General features: G+C 35.7%; 1 protein-coding gene across 3 annotated transcripts in view; it reads right to left on the bottom strand.

Moving 5' to 3' along the window:
- Positions 1 to 17,481, bottom strand: part of MLF1 (myeloid leukemia factor 1) — a 37,190-nt gene that overhangs the window by 1,266 nt on the left and 18,443 nt on the right. For 2 of the 3 annotated variants that reach the window (NM_001261200.1, XM_077990525.1), the window contains 5 exon segments: positions 1,523 to 1,655; positions 4,159 to 4,318; positions 6,122 to 6,250; positions 7,418 to 7,501; positions 11,834 to 11,978. In NM_001261200.1, coding sequence (NP_001248129.1) covers positions 1,523 to 1,655; positions 4,159 to 4,318; positions 6,122 to 6,250; positions 7,418 to 7,501; positions 11,834 to 11,978 — 651 coding nt within the window. 3 annotated transcript variants of the gene reach the window in all.

Below are 17,481 nucleotides of genomic sequence, written 5' to 3'. Positions count from 1 at the left end.
GAATCAACAGCCACATGTGGCTAGTAATTACTACACAGGACAGAATAGATATATAGCATTTTTGTCATTACCGAAGTCATTTCAGGAAATGCCATTGGACAGTGCTGGTTAAGAGAAAATGCCACTGTTAGGGCCAGAAATTTATAGGTCATCCATAAAGAGTATGCCTTCTCTAAGTGGGACCTGGATTTCCTATTCAAACTTGGCACTGCTAGGTTTTTAATCAGTACATTTTTCAAATGAGAAAAATATCTGTAATATAGGAGCAAGTTTTCAAGCAATTCAATAGAAAATACCAGGGCTCTAAATTCCTAAACAAGTGTTTTAGAAGAAAAGATCCTAGCATATGAAATTCTCCATAAGGCTTCTGATTTACTTGATACTCACTTGTCCACCGCTAGTTCTGTGAAGCCTTCTACCTTCTGCAGCAATTCTCCACTCTCTTATAGCTTAGAACAGATTTCTATTTAAGGTCTGGTGAGGCCTTTCTCTTTAGTGTAACTTCATAGGAAATAGATATTATTATTCACTTTCCCCCCCCGCAGAGAACCACATTAAACTGTAGCTCCAGGGTATGTACAAAATGTATTTTAAAATCTCTATAATATTTATTTATTCATTTTTGAGTTAGAGTCTCAGTCTGTCACTCAGGCTGTAGTGCACCGGTGTGATTTTGGCTCACCACAACCTCCGCCTCCTGGGTTCAAGCGATTCTCTTGCCTTAGCCTCCCAAGTAGCTGGGATTATAGGTGTATGCTACCATACCTAGCTAATTCGTATTTTTAGTAGAGACGGGGTTTCACCATGTTGGCCAGGCTGGTGTCAAACTCCTGACCTCAAGTGATCCACCTGCCTCGGCCTCCCGAAGTGCTGGGATTACAGGCATGAGTCACCATGCCCAGCCAGAAATCTCTATAATCCTTAATATGTGGTTTCAGCAAATTTATTTTTCTCAGCTATACTAAAAGGGAATTGTAAAATAAGCTAATGTTCTTGCAAAATTCTTCCAAAACACCTAAAACACATCAAATATGGTATTGCATGTACTGTTACATATTGTACCCGTGTCTGAAATTTCATTTACGATTACATGATAAATTGTGATTTGTTAAGGAAGTTGTTAAGTCTTCCAAATACAGCCCCTCTCCCCTTAACATATCTCTAGGTATCTTTACCAGTGTGAAATGTATGACTCTATAACCATATTAGAATCTGTTTTACAAGAATAACTACTCCGTAGCAAATCAGTTTTCCTGAAGAGGATTTTGGTCTCTGTCTTCTGAGGCATAATTTACTAGTGAATTACTAACCATACAATCCTAAACTATTATTGATTTTTAGATATAAATTTAAATTTGTGCGGAATACTCAGTTTTAGTATAAAATTATAACATCTTTCACAAAAGATACTGTGGATACAACTTGGATGATCATCAAAACTTTCTGATAACAGAAATAAAATTATGTAACTTTACTTCAAATTCTTCTTTAAAAACCAAACTATTTTAGAAACAACTTTTACCTTCTTTTAAGTTCTTGGGAGCCAGGATTCTCATGACCAACACTTCTCATTCTAGTGTTTTCTAGATTGTGTCGTCCTGGTTTGTACTTCAAAACCTCACTTTGCCATTCCTCATCAAAAGCATGAGCATCATCTATGTTAAATAGAAAAATAATGGGAATAAGTATTAAGGTATCAACTGTCAGTAATTGCCTTGCTGCCACATATTTCAGTCTAGTCTGGTGTTTTCATTAGTGTAACCTCAATATAGAGGCAGGAAGCTGCTTCAAATATAAGGGTCTTTGATGAGAGTAGTATTTCTTTTCCTGTCTGTTGCTCTCCTATTCCTACTGATGACCTAGTTATTGATGATCTATTTTTTCACCTGCCTGGATATCATATTATTTTACCCAATGGAACAGCTGACCCAATTATAATAACTAACAGTTTTTCTTCCTGGGTCATCTCACAATGAGTATGTTCTTCCTGTATACTGTATACTTCTGTGACTAGCACTTCTATTCACCTAACCATCTTTCTATGTAACTTGACCTCACAAGTTTCTGTTGTCAATTTCCTAAGACAGGTTACTCAGCTAGAATGTCAATTCATGTTGTTATGAAGTAAGTAATCTAACTTCCATAGTAGCAACAATAGAGAATGATAGTACTTCTTCTTTAAGACTGCTTTAAAATATTATGTTCCTTCACTAAATTTTTCATTAAAATGTTGATTATTGTGAAATACTCAGTATATATATAAATGTGATAAAATTACAGAGGTTACAATTAAACACAGGTCACAATATCATGGCTTCTATCTTATTGCATAAGAATAATTTTATCAAACCCCGGCCGGGCGTGATGGCTCACGCCTGTAATCCCAGCACTTTGGGAAGCCGAGGCGTGCGGATCACAAGAGGAGATCGAGACCATCCTGGCTAACATGGCGAAACCTCGTCTCTACTAAAAATACAAAAAATTAGCCGGGCATGGTGGCGGCTGCCTGTAGTCCCAGCTACTCGGGAGGCTGAGGCAGGAGAATGGCATGAACCCGGGAGGCAGAGCTTGTAGTGGGCTGAGATCGCACCACTGCACCACTACACTCCAGCCTGGACAACAGAGCGAGACTCCATCTCAAAAAAAAAAAAAAAAAACAAAAAGGAATAATTTTATCAAATCCCAATGTTAACAGAATTTCTTCTTCCCCCCAACCCAAAACGGAGTCTTGCTCTGCTGCCCAGGCAGGAGTGCAATGGTGTGATCTTGGCTCACTGCAACCTCTGCCTCCCAGGTTCAAGAGATTCTCCCGCCTCAGCCTTCCCAGTAGCTGAGATTACAGGTGTGGGCCACCATGCCCGGCTGAGTTTTGCATTTTTATTTTTACTTTTATTTATTTTTTTTGAGATAGAGTCTCACTCTGTCACCCAGACTGGAGTGTAATGACTCGATCTCGGCTCACTGCAACCTCCACCTCCTGGTTCAAGCGATTCTCCTGTCTCAACCCCATGAGTAGCTGGGATTACAGGCACGTGAGCCACCACGCCCGGCTAATTTTTGTATTTTTAGTAGAGACGGGGTTTCACCATGCTGGTCAGGCTGGTCTTGAACTCCTAATCTCGTGATCTGCCCGCCTTGGCTTCCCAAAGTGCCGGGACTACAGGCGTGAGCCACCATGCCTGGCCAGAATTTCTTTTTTAATACAACAATTTAAAATTTAAACACTTTATTATGGAAAAACATTATTCAAACTAGTTTCTGAAACTAGGAGATGAATCCAACTAAATTTTAATATAATTTCATTATTGAATTAATACAATTAATTAAATATAAAAGCTTAATACTGATTTAAAAATTAATAAAAATAAATTTAATGATTAAATTTGTTAATAAATTATAATATTATTAAAAACTACAGGGAGAAAGGACACTAGAAGGACATAAATGCACTGAAGAATAAATATAAAACCTAGAAAAAGACGATTTACTTGAGAGAGAGAGACATACATGTAATTCAACATACAACAGAAATTAAAATCTTATCTATACAAAAGCCTAAGTACTGAACAGTACAGAATGATTTAAGTAAAAATTATGGCTTATTTACTATAAAAATTTTAGGTAACCACTTAAAATGTTTTTGAAAAATGCATCATAAGTGACTTTACAATTATAATGGTAAATTAAAATAAGCACAATATAAACTATATAAAAGTAAAATAATAATTTGAGGAAAAAGCATGTTTATATATATAAAATGATTAGGAAGAAATACATTAAAACATTACTAGTATTTTGATTTTGGATTATGGATGATTTTTGTCTTTACACTTTTCAAATGTACTTTCTTGATAATCAGAAAAAATATTTAAAGAAGCATTTTGCTTACTGATAATATTACTAAATAACAATTCAAAAGATTCCACTTTCCAAGGATAAAATAAAAATAAGTAATATCCCATATTGCCAAAAATCACTACAAAAAAGAGCTCTCCTATGAAAGGATGAAACCACAATCCTATTTCTTTGACAAGGTATTCTCTACACATATTATTCAAAAACTACCTCTTATAACATGTTTCTACAAAAAATATTAGTCAACTTTAACTGTTATTTTAACTTTATGAGAAAGAATATTATTTTTTTGTGATAACTTACTTTCATTCATATTTATGAACTCCTGGTTGACCTCTTCATCTCCAGTCTTCCTGTTCTTTGACTTTTTAATGACATGAGCTCGGTCATGGATATGATGACCAATAGCCATTTTTTCTAGTCCACTGTCAGAATCTCTCATTGCTTTCCTGGTTTCCTTTATCTGTAAAAATAAAGAAATTTTGTTATTATTTAAATATATATAGAATGTATATAACTCTACAATTCTCAGGGCCAGCTTACCTACTGAGGTATGGCCATAGATCTACCACTCTAAAAATAATGTGTACTCAGTTCCACTATTAACTTGTGGTAAAACTGTGGTGATAAGTCTCTGATATTTCCTGAACTCCTTAAAATGAAAATGTCTAGAACAAACAGAACCCATACAATTTAACCTGTTTCCAAATTATAATCAAATATTAAAACAAAAGTAGCAATTATAGTTTAATGCCTTCAAGACTGTTTTAGACAATGTAATAGAAGGAAGTTTATCGTAGCATTCCTACAAGTAAGGGCAACTAATTATTTTTCATGTTGATTGGCTTGAATCTCATCATTCCCGCCTATCAACTCTATGGAAGTGTTACTAGAATATTTATGATAGCTACTAACATGATTTACTGGGGGACATCTACAATTATATTGTTTACATTTAAGATTGTCACTTTTAGAAAGTTAAAATTAAAATGTCTGAGATTAATTAGCAGAACTATGGCAAGAGCATCATTAAAAGGTTCATCTTCATATGTAAGAACTAAAAAATGTACTACTTCACACTCATTAGATGGGTAAACCTAACTTTTTACTGTAAGTACTAACAAGGAAGTAGTCAAATGGAAACTCACAAGCCACAGTTTGTGGAAGCCAACAATTTCAATCACTGGGATAGTAGCTTGGAAATGCTAGGTAAAGAGGAAAGTACACATACCCTACAACTCAGCAATACCACTCCTAGACTCTTTGTATAAGGAGCCGTGTATAAAGATGAATTAGTGAAAGATTAGACTCACCTACATATCTATCGACAGAAAATGATTTAAAAATAATGGTACATTCATATTTTGGATACTACGTAGAAGTTAAAGAAAACAGGGCCACATGTATCAACTAGAATAAATCTCAGAAGCGTATTAATCATAATATATTCGTATTTTGGATACTATATACAAGTTAAAGAAACCAGGGCCACATGTATCAAGTTGAATAAATCTCAGAAGTATATTACTCAGCAAAGACAAGTTGCAGAGGACACATGCAATATGATACCCTTTATGTAATGTTGGGAAATCTGGAAAATAATCCATTTTTTTAAGATAGAAAGATAAGTAATAAAATTGTAAAAACATGCATGAAAATGATAAACTCCAGATACAGGAAAATGGTAATCTCTGAGAAGGGGAGAAAGGGGAAACAGACCTCAGAGGAATGTATTAGAAGCTTTAACTGCCTCTGTACATTTTTGCTTAAAAAGAAAACAAAGCAAGAGATAATTTGAGGCAAATAGAGAAAAATGTTATGATATGATTAAACTGGGTGGCACGAATATGGGCACTTATTATGTTATTCTCTATATCCTCTCTGTACATTTCAAATATTTCATGAGTTAAAAAATTAATTCACTTCAAATGTAAACTTAAAAATAGACATTATTTCACGAAACAAAGGCTTTTCGTGTTTTTGTTTACCTTGTCAACATGTAAAGGTAATAAACATCCATAGATATTTACATGAAAAAAGGCACCCTCACGGGGGTGGGGGCACGAAAAATCGCCACAAACTGAGTAAATACAGTTGAGTTTTAATGGTTTCCACAGTGAGGACTACCTTACACCTGACCCCCACACCGCCCTCCTGTCCCCCCGCCATCATGTACCAGATTAAATTTTAATAGTTATAATTTGATCTAGACAGTCTATCATCCCCTAACTTTATAAAGCTCTAGGAATGCTTATAGAAAACTTACTCCTCCTGGAGCTCTACGGGTTTGAGTTGAGGCCTGAAAAACCTTTGGTGGTTCATCTCCTATTTTGGAATAAGTCATAACTGAGGAAGAACAAAATGAATGTCCATTTGGATCCAGTGAAAGTTGACCCTAAAGGTAAACAAATTGTAAATTCGGTCGAGTCAAATATAAATAATTATTGCCAGAGAGTTCAAATAAGTAACACTAGCTGTCAGTTCTACTAAGGATACTAAACTACCAATATGGTATAGTCACAGGGCACACCCAGGTTCTCAAGTGAGAAGTGACTTGAAAAATTACCTCCACCCAAAAAAAAAGGCACCCCTAGAGGGTCCTGATGGTCGTCCATTTTAGGTACCATCATCCCACTCTCATTACAAAGACTAGTAAGTGACTAATTCAGAGATCCTTAAGTCTTTGGGTGCTTGTGGCTTAGATTTCAATGAAGATGCTATGCCCCCAAACCTGTGATACTTCTATAGTCAGTGGTTGACCCTTGTGCGTAATCTTGCCAACGTCAAGCCAATCAGTTAGTTATATATCAAGTTTCCTCCTGTAGGTACCAGATTGCTACATTACTAAAACCAATAATGCCCTAGATTATTTGGGCATTCTGAAATGATCCATAGAATTCAAACTGGATGACTAGAATGATATGGGTCTTCTTCAGATCAAATCAAGTGACTGGTTTTGATGTTAATATAGAGAGTACTGTTATAGTACTAGTTTATAAGTATTTGGACTATTAGGGATCTATACCTAAACATCATTCCTAAAATTTCTGTTTTCAGAGTTGTTTATAAAACCCTAAAACTCTTTAGATGTTACAAATCCTTTTAAGTAGACAGGTTATTAATAAAATTATGCAAATTCAAATAAAATGTTCATTTACAATAGTGACTTTCAATAGAATCAATGTTTTTGAGGTCAATGTTTTTCCAATTTTTAAAAAAATTTTGAAAGTTAACATTATTTTTCAAACTTGGAGGTTATGAACTCAATTTATTATTTTTCAAACTTGGAGGTTATGAACTCAATTTAGTGTGTTGTAACCAGGATTTTTAAAACATGAAATAGACTAGAAAATAACTGTATATACTGTAAATAGTATAGTCATTTTTTCATGAAACTTGTGCTTCAAATATATTTATAAAGTATACAAATATTGCTTACTGGGTTAATCATGTAAGATATCTTTTTTAACCACTATGGTTAAAAAAGTGTTTGAAAGCCACTATGAAATAGAATATACCAAAGTATACACAATGTTCTCAATGCTTTGTTTCCAGTACTTACAAAGTTTCTTTCTAATTTCTGCATATAGTTTCTCATATTTGACACCATTTGGTCCACTGTCTGAAAAGGGCTGACATCTGTATGCTACAGAATATCAGAAAGTATGTTATTAACTATAAGTAACAACACAAAAGATGCAAATACATCTTCCAAAACAGCTAAAACATTTTTTTCCAATTTATTTAGTGAAATCTCATGCAGTAATCAACCAGACAAAGATAACTTAAAGAGGATATAGTAACAGTGATTAGTTAAGGAGAAAATTGAAGCATACACAAAATCCCAAAAAGACAGCATACAAATAATTAGGGAATTGTAACATTATAAACATATACACACGTGTATATATACACATACATGTGCATGCATAAATACACATACACATACACATCTAATCACTCATTACTCACTTTTTCAAAACACAATTTGGTATATGTTAAATACTAAGTGATATATTCTTCAGCATATGATCGTTTTCATAATTCTCCTTTTTATCTCTCAATACTCCACCATACAAATAAATAAAACTTGGGTATAAGATGCCAGTGTCACCTCCAGCAGTACCACATGGCTGATAGAAGTTGCCCCTCAAGTAAGTAGCCAGCCTTCCTCTCATCATAGTAGGATCCAGGTGACAGAAGCCAATTCACTTTACTAATAGGCCTTCAATTTGCTGCCTACTGAAGGGTCAGTAGGCTATACCCTTGAAGCACGAGGTATGTGTCTTCAGAAAAACAGTTAAGAATTCCTGTAAACAGTAGTTTCTCAACCAAGATTGATTTTGATTCTCAGGGGACATTTGGCAATAACTATACTCATTTTTGGCTGTCACAGATGAGGAGAGCCTATAACTAGCATCTAGTGGGTGGAGGTCAGGGATGCTGCTTAACAACCTACAACGGATAGGACAGTCTCCCAGAACAAAGAATTACCCAGCCCAAAATGACAATAGTGCTGAGGTTGAGAAACTTTGCTCTAGGAAAATCTACCACTGATTTTAGGTCTTAAAATCTACCATTGATTTTAGGTTTTATCACTGGAAGACTCACCAGAAAATAAAAGTCAAGCACACATTCCAATGTATTACCCAGTAAATCACCTGTTATAAAACAGAATGAGTTGCTTGGTTTAATGAACTTCTCTGTTCAAGCAAGCGGAGCTCTGAATCCTCTAAGTTCTGTTTGTGTCTCTGTCTTTTATTGCTATTGGATTTTTACAGATATTAATAATGTAAAATAGGTGGGAAAACCAAATTCCTCCTTAGAACCTGCACTTAATATAGTAGGGAACAACAAAGGCACATTTAGGAAACACTAATATATATTTGGGTACAAAAAGGACCGAAGTAGAATTAATTCTGCATTTCAGAGAGGCAAACGCAATCCAGGAAATATTCTGAATATTTGCTTTAACACTAGATTGAGAATCCATTCTTATTATCATGAGATATGGAAGGGTTAACCCAAAGAAGGAAAAAAAGAGAGAGAGGAAAAGATTAGGCATTTGGGTATTTCTGTCCTCTTCTCAATTCACGTTCAAATCAACCATCAAAAGATGTATCTGCACTTGCTCTGGGGTGACCCAACACACTGGAGTGACAAAAAGTTGGGGTACAAAATGGAGTTGAGACTTCAGTGGGCCCTTAAGGCCTTCAAAAATTTTGTACATGTTCTCCTCTTTCTGCCTTAAATGTTTCTTCCTCACTTTTAGCCTAGTTAGTTCCTTCTCATGATTCAAGTATCACCACCTGAGAAAGGCCACTGCTGGTCACCTGTCTAATCCTTACTTCACTTTCCCCCATCTCTATATCATTACCCTGTTTCATCTCCTTCAGGGTACTGTGACTATCTGAAATTATTTTGTTGTTTACTACTGTCTGTCTTCCCACTTTATATAAGTAATCTCTCTGAGGGCAGGGCAATTTTGTCTATTTTATTCACTACAATATCCCCAATACATATATAATAATTCCTGGCACTTAAGAGGGTTTAATAAATATTTGTGGAATGAATGAATGAACAAATTATCTCTAGCTCAGCTCAAATCCATATATCCAACAGTTTACCAGATAAATCTACCTGGAAAACCCACAGATGGCTCAAATGCCAAACACCCAAAACTAAAATGATCGTTTTGACCACCCCACTCCTGTATCTGTACTGAATCAATGCCTTATCTCAGTGGCATTCCCATCTACCTTATTCTTCATGCCAGAAAAATGGGTGTGATACTCCCCTTCTCCCTCTCTACTGCTCCTTCAACCCTATCAATCACCAAATTCTATCAATTTACCCTTTTAACTATCTCAAATGAAGTAATTCATTTTTATCACCACAGACATTACCTAGTAGAAGTAAGCCATCACTAATACTTTACCAAGAATGCTTCAACAGCCTTCTGGCTTCCCTGCCTCCACTACGGTCTCTTCTAATCTTTCAAGAATCTGAACTCTATTACCCCTTTGACATAAGTCATCACTGCTTCCTCTGCTCTTAAGATACTGTTTACTCTACTTACTATGGCCCAAAGAAGTCTCTGGATACCTCTTCTTCCTCATCAATATCTACGGTTCAACTCATACTCTAGGGTTACGTGACACTAAACATGTTTTAGCTCCCTAGCCTCCAGGTCTTTGCAAATGCTGTTTCCTCTCTGTTGAACAGTATTCCTTTTCCCTCCCTCCTTTTCAGGCTAACTTTTACTAATCCTTAAAGTTCAGGAAGTCTGCTTGGACTGACCCACCCTACCTCAAAAGGTGCTTTTTTCCATCTGTGCTCCCATAGCATGCTGAACTTCCTGATCATTTTATTCATAACTCTGTGTTATAACTGCTTTTTTTGTCATTTGTCTTACTAAGTACACTGGTCAGGAGGGACGAATGTTATACCTTTATGTCAAACTTCAAAGAAACAAATGATTCAATTGTAGCACAAAATAATAAGTAAAAAAAAAAAAACTCGTTTCATGAGACTGTAGATACAAATGTTCCAAATTCATGTTATTTTCTGCTACTCCCCAGAATGCTTTTAGTGTGTTGGAAGCTAGCATCACAGACACAGCACAAAAACCCTAAGAAACAGGTGATAGAAATGCTGGCTGCACAGCAGCCATTCTTAAATACAGACAAGAAAAAGCTGCACAGGCAAGGTGGCAACAAAATCCTAGAGAAAGCAGTCAATCTGTGTTTTTCCAAATGTTGTGCTTATCTATCTACAGTTTAGTACTTTTTAAAAAATCTTTTGGAAAGTAATCATAAGCATGTGGAAGTCCTCAACTTTCAAACACAACTATGAGGATCCCTTTTGTAAATCAAGCAAATATTCATCCAATAAAATCTACTTCTTATTTTTGAAGATGAATTTTATATATGTTGAAATGACTTACTTCAGGAAACATGTGCTTAAACTTTTTAAGGTAAGTTTGATACTTGAAACAGAGGTTTTCAGTACAAATATTAAAAAGCCATTATGAAAGTGAGGCTGCAGGCCAATTTAGTCCGCTTGAGTTAATGAAAAATAAATATTTGTCAGAAAATATTGCTAAAATGATTTGTGTCTTAGGATACGAACCATACCACCAAAACTGCCAAAAGGTACAAGAGAACAACTCATTGCCTGGAAAAATAATATCCAATTCATTTTGATTATGACATTTACTATACAGAAGTTTCTCAATTTACCAATTAAATGTTTACTGAGTTTCAAATATCTACATTTCAATTGCTGAGATTCATCTTTATAGAAACCCCTGAAGGCTTGTTATCTTAGAACTATTATTCCTGAGGCTGAAAAAGCAACAGAAAAAAAAAAGGGAAAAAAGAATATGGTTATGATATATAAATATCCTGTTTTTTAAAAAATTTTAGTTGAGTATGTTTGTAACCTCTAGCTTTGCTCTAAGCCAAGACATATGAAAATATATTTCAGTTGTAAGGCTTTCGAGAAACAATTAAAGGTTAATCTAAGCTTTGAAGGTCCAGAGGTAAGATTATAGAAGATTAGTGTTTCCTGGTCCAATAAAGACAATCCTTTGTAGCTTTTGATACGATTTTCAAGTATTAAAACAATGAGTATGGGAGAGAAAGGATATTTCCTTGCCTGTTCTCATTTCAGATATTGGAGGAAATTATAAGGTGAGAAACATACACATAAATATAAAAAATAATGGTTTAAGTTTTGCTTCTAATATATAACCCTATGGACCTAAAAGTTTTGGTTAGCACAGTGGAATTCTATATAGCTGACAAGTCACTGTTCAAGAATTCACCTTTCCAAAGTTCCCCCCTTTAATATAATAGTGATTTCTACAACAAGAATATTAGTCATATCCTATCATTATACATATATACTTCTGTAATAATTTTCTTCAAATTCCTACAGGGTCTTCTCACTAACTGTCTTAAAAAAAAGAACTTACAGTCAAAGAATCTTCATCATTATGTCCTCTATGATTACGAGCTCTCCCTCTACCATCAGGGATACTGAGCAAGTCTCTTCCAAAGGGTTCAGATAAACTTCTCATCATCTGTGGCATATTTTCTCGGTGTGCAAGAATGGACTCACTGTTGAAAATATACATAATCATGAAAGATTCAGTGTTGGAATTTAAATAGTAAGCAGGCAGTTAAATACTACAAAGAATTATTTTGGGCTAACATGTTTGTTAGATACAAGAAGAGTAGAAGAGAATTCTATTTTATACAAAAATAGAATTATCTCATAAAGATCCACTATTAGATGGTTCCCTACTTACAATGGTTCAAGTTAAGGTTTTTTGACTTTACTGTGGTATGAAAGCACTACACATTCAGTAGAAACAGCACTTCAAGGATCCATACAGCCATGCTGGTTTTCACTTTCAGTATAGTACTCAATAAATTACATGAGATATTCAACACTTTATAATAAAGTAGGCTTTATGTTAGATGATGTTGCCCAACTGTAAACTAATGTATATGTTCTGATGATACTCGGTAGGTTAAGTGTATTAAATGCATTTTGATGTATAATATTTTCAATTTGCGATGGGTTCATTGGAATGTAATCTTCTCATAAGTTGAGAAACATCTGTAGTTATAAATAAAATTAATGAAAACCTGTTTTTATCCAATATAATTCATTTAAAGCATAATAAAAACTACACCTTTATCCCATACTGCATAAAAATAAATATCAACACTCTATAATCTGATGTTTACCCTTTTGTCACAAGTCTCATTCAAGAACCTATTTTTTTTTTTTTTTACTTTATCACAATGGTTTTCCAACTTTGTTCCAGTTGGACAGTTACTGACCCACTCATCAATTCCTTATTCCTTATTCTAGAACTTAAGGTACACCATGATTGAAGCTCACTTTACCAAGGCAATCTTATGCTTTCCTGCAGTCCAATGGAATCCCCTCTCCAATAGTCTGGCCTCCTTTTAGATTCTCCACTTCAGTTACATTCTTCTTAGGTCACCCTTCCCCCTTCTAATTTCAATCCTCTGATGTCATCATAAAGCAGCTAGAAAGTTTTTTTAAAAATTTTCTTGGCCAGGCATGGTGCCTCATGCTTGTAATCTCAGCACTTTGGGAGGCTGAGGCAAGTGGACTGCTTGAGGTCAGGAGTTCAAGACCAGCCTGGCCAACATGGTAAAACCCCGTCTCTACTAAAAACACAAAAATTAGCTGGGCGTGGTAGCATACACCCATAATCCCAGCTACTCGGGAGGCTGAGGCAGGAGAATCGCTCGAACCTGGGAGGCAAAAGTTGCAGTGAGCCAAGATCACACCACTGCACTCCAGCCTGGGTGACAGAGCCAGACTCTGTCTCAAAAAAAAAAAAAGAGGAATTTTCCTTGTAGCTCCAGCTCAGACGAAGCTTAAAAATTCTGTCTTCTGCTCGTAAGTCCAAGTAGAAAGAGCTTTTCCTCTGAATTTCATAGTATTTATATACATAAACCTATTCCAAAAGACCTCAGATTTACTCATACATTACCTTGGAGGTTAAAAAAAGTATAATTGTTCCAAGTGTGAGTTTAAGATTAGCAAACTGCTTAACTGGATTTGTGCTTGTGTGTATAGACAGATGTTTTCATTCAGCCTTGTTTCATTACATTCAATGAAATTTACCAATTTTAGTTGTACAGTTTGATGAATTTTAAAAAGTGCAGTCATAACCTCCACCATAATTAAGATGTAGAACATTTCCATCATTCCAAAAAGTTCCCTCGTCTCTTTGCAGATAATTACCTGCTCCGAGCCCCAGTTACCACGAATAGGCTTTCTGTCATTATAGTTTGGTCTTTTCCAGAATTCATAAAATGGAATCACATAGTATGTCATCTTTTGTGTCTAGCTTCTTTCCCTTAGCATAATGCTTCTGTAATTCATCCATGTTGTTCCCTATTTCAGTTCATTCAGTTTTATTGCTAAGTTCATACATATATCAATATCATAATCACAAAACTGTCTTTAGTTTTTGGCTACTATGAATAAAGCTACTATGAATATTTATGTACTAGTCTTTGTGTATATTTAATTTGTCTTAAGTAAACACCTAAGAGCAAGGACTGCTGGCCTGTATTAGAAGAGTATGTAAATTTTATAAAAACTGTGAACTGAGAGTTACAGTTGCACTGCATTCTTGCTGAAATGTGGGATAGTCAGATGTTTAACCGTAGCCATTTGAGTCGTAGTGTCATAACATCTCATTGTGGTTTTATTTTGTATTATTTGTCATTCATATATGTTCTTTGATAGAACTGTCTTTTCAAATACTTTCCCCGTTTTTAAAAATCACGTTATAAGACTTCTTTATATATTCTGGACACAGACTTTTATCAGATACAGGTTTTAAATTTTTCCCAGTCTTGGACTTGCCTTTTTCATTCTCTTAACATGAATGTATTCAGCCAAACAACCATGAATCTTTGTTAGGCCTTCAGTTTTTACCACATTTTGCTAATGTGATTAAGGATTTTGAGACGGGAAGATTATCCTGGATTATCCCAATGGACCCAAGGTAATCACAAGGATCCTTATGAGAAGGAGATAGTAGTGTCATAATCAGAAGATGTTACACTGCTGGCTTTTAAAATGGAGGAAGAGGCCAAAAGCCAAGGAACACAGCAGTCTCTAGACGCTAGAAAAGACAAGGAAACAGATTCACCCCTAGAAACTCCAGAAGGAATGTAGCCCTGCCAACACCTTGATTTTAGCCCAGGGAAACCCATTTTGGACTTCTGATCTTCACCATAAGACAATTTGTTGTTTTAAGTCTCTAAAGATGTGGTAATTTGTTATAGCAGCAATAGGAAACTAATGCAAGTTCTTAAATTTTAATTTTAAAATATACAAAAGTCTCACTCCTCTTTTAGAGTATAAGTTCTTCTAGACTAGGAACTGTATCTTCATTCATATTACCAACCTCTGTGCTTGACACACAGTATACATTATAAATGTTTATGGAGGGCTGGGTGCGGTGACTCACGCCTATAATCTCAGCACTTTGGGAGGCCGAGATGGACGGATCACGAGGTCAAGAGTTTGAGACCAGCCTGGCCAACATGGTGAAACCCCGTCTCTACTAAAAGTACAAAAATTAGCTAGGTGTGGTGGCAGGTGCCTGTAATCCTAGCTACTTGGGAGGCTGAGGCAGGAAAATCACTTGAACCCAGGAGGCAGAGGTTGTGATGAGCCAAGATCGCACCACTGCACTCCAGCCTGGGCAACAGGGTGAGACTCCATCTCAAAAAACAAAAAACATTAAAAATAAATAAATAAATAATGTTTATGGAATTTGAACCATCCTATATATCAGATGGTCCCCCCTACCATTTCTTGGCAAAATTACTAACTATTCTTAATTAAAGGCTCACCTTGGTGCTTTCTACAGAGAAAAATCTCCACTGCAACCAATACCTGCAGTCTTGAAGTTCTTCCTTAGTGGCTTTTGATTTCAGGGGAGGGGAAACTCCTATTTAAACTATACTTGGTTTTCTCTGGCCCAAGTATTTTAGTACATGGGACTTACATGTCCTGACAATAGTTCCAAGGGCTTCTTGTGCTTCAGTTTCAGCTGCTGCAGAGTAAGACCACCTGTATGTCTGAGAAACTACACCTTCAAATGAGGTTTATGCCATAGAAGCTTATGTCTTAATTGAGGCCATCCTGAATGTGGTCTCAAAATTTTGCAAATATCTATAAATATCTGTTTCTTATGATGCAGAAACAGATGTATAAACTTTTTGTAGATTTGTAGTTCATTTTCCTGTCTTTAGATGAAACCATCAAAACTGATGACTTAGAATGAGGGCAGTTTTAAATGTGTTATCCTTGTATTAGTTATCTATTGCTGTTGTAACTTAGCTTAAAATAACATTTGTTATGTCACAATTTCTATTGATTAGGAATCAGGAGCAGTTTAAGTGGGTAGTTCTGACTCAGGGCCTCTCTGTAGGCTGCAATGAAGTTATCAGTTGAGGCTTTAGTCATCTCAAGTCTTGACTGGTGGAGAATCTATTTCCAAGTTCCTTCACATGGCTGTTGGCTAGTGTCAAAAATGTGCTTCTAAGCTCATTCAGGTGGGCCTCTCCACAGTGCTGCTTTACATTATAGTAACTGCTTTCTCCAGCATAAGCCACCATGTGTGAGAGAACACCTAAGACAGAAGTCATGCGCTTTATTTATTTATTTATTTAGAGACAGAGTCTTGCTCTGTCACCCAGGCTGGAGTGCAGTGGCGCGATCTCAGCTCACTGCAAGCTCTGCCTCCCAGATTCATGCCATTCTCCTGACTCAGCGTCCCCAGCAGCTGGGACTACAGGCACACGCCGCCACGCCTGGCTAATTTTTTTGTATTTTTAGTAGAGACGGGGTTTCACTGTGTTAGCCAGGATGGTCTCGATCTTCTGACCTCGTGATCTGCCCGCCTCGACCTCCCAAAGTGTTGGGATTACAGGCATGAGCCACCGTGCCTGGCCAAGCCATGCTCTTTTAAAAATGTAATTTTGGGAGTGACATCTTATCTCTTCTTTTGTATTCTGTTTATTAGAAACAAATTAGTAAGTCCTAGCCCATGTTCAAGGGGAGATTACACAAAGGCATGAATACCAGGGAGTGGGGATCACTGGAAGCTATCTTAGTAGCTGTTTACCACACATAAATTTGTGGGTTCATTAGCTTACCAGAGACACATATAATCAAGTTTATAATATTCTTAATTAAAATTAAGTTCAACAATATCAGTATATTTTGCAACATGCCATAAACAAATACTGATATCAGATGATATTAAGATAACAAACTTTCAGACAGGAAATTCAGAAGGTACATTAATCAACATAATTATTTTAAAATTTGTAAAGAAATAAGTGAATGAGCTACAAGGAAGTAAAAGACACATACAGATGACTATTTGAAGATTTTTCAGTGCTAAAGGGAAAAAGATAATAGCTTGCGTAACAGGAAAGTTTTGGGAAGAGGGAGGGAATGTATATGAGAAGCCTTTCTTCGCTAGATTAAAACAGTTCTCCTTGGCATAGATGTCATAAATTCTGATTATTTATTTAATTTTGTAATCTTTCAATAGTCTCAGAAAAAAACTCAAACATTTCCTTGAATTACAACAGGAAATAATAGTTACAAATCAGCCCATTAGTATAGAGAGAATGCTGCCACTGGGGTGGATACTTCTTCAAGTGCTGATGCTTTCAGTATCTTTTTTTGACTTGTCCTAATTCAAGCTTGTATTCTTCACGCTATCACTCTTAATCATCATTCACAGACATACCATTCAACATAATAGTGCCAGGTTAATAAAAAGCTGTATTTTAACAGCACTTCCAACTTCTGAAACTATGTAGACTGGGCAGTAAGAGCTGGATGGTTTTTCTAGAAATTGCTTTAAATACTGTTATTTTTAAGGAACATATCTGTGGTAAGCAGAATGGTTCCCCTAAAGATGTCTATGTCCTAATCCCCAGAACCTGTGAATATGTTACATTACATGGTAAGGGGGAATTAACATTACAGATGTAATTAAGATTGTTGTTCTGGTAACTTTGATTAGCCTTGATTATC

This window comes from Macaca mulatta, chromosome 2, assembly GCF_049350105.2.
Source record: "Macaca mulatta isolate MMU2019108-1 chromosome 2, T2T-MMU8v2.0, whole genome shotgun sequence".
In the NCBI taxonomy this organism is placed as follows: Eukaryota; Metazoa; Chordata; class Mammalia; order Primates; family Cercopithecidae; genus Macaca; species Macaca mulatta.
The sequence above is the reverse complement of the archived record's forward strand: the minus strand, read 5'-3'. Positions and strand labels throughout refer to the sequence as shown.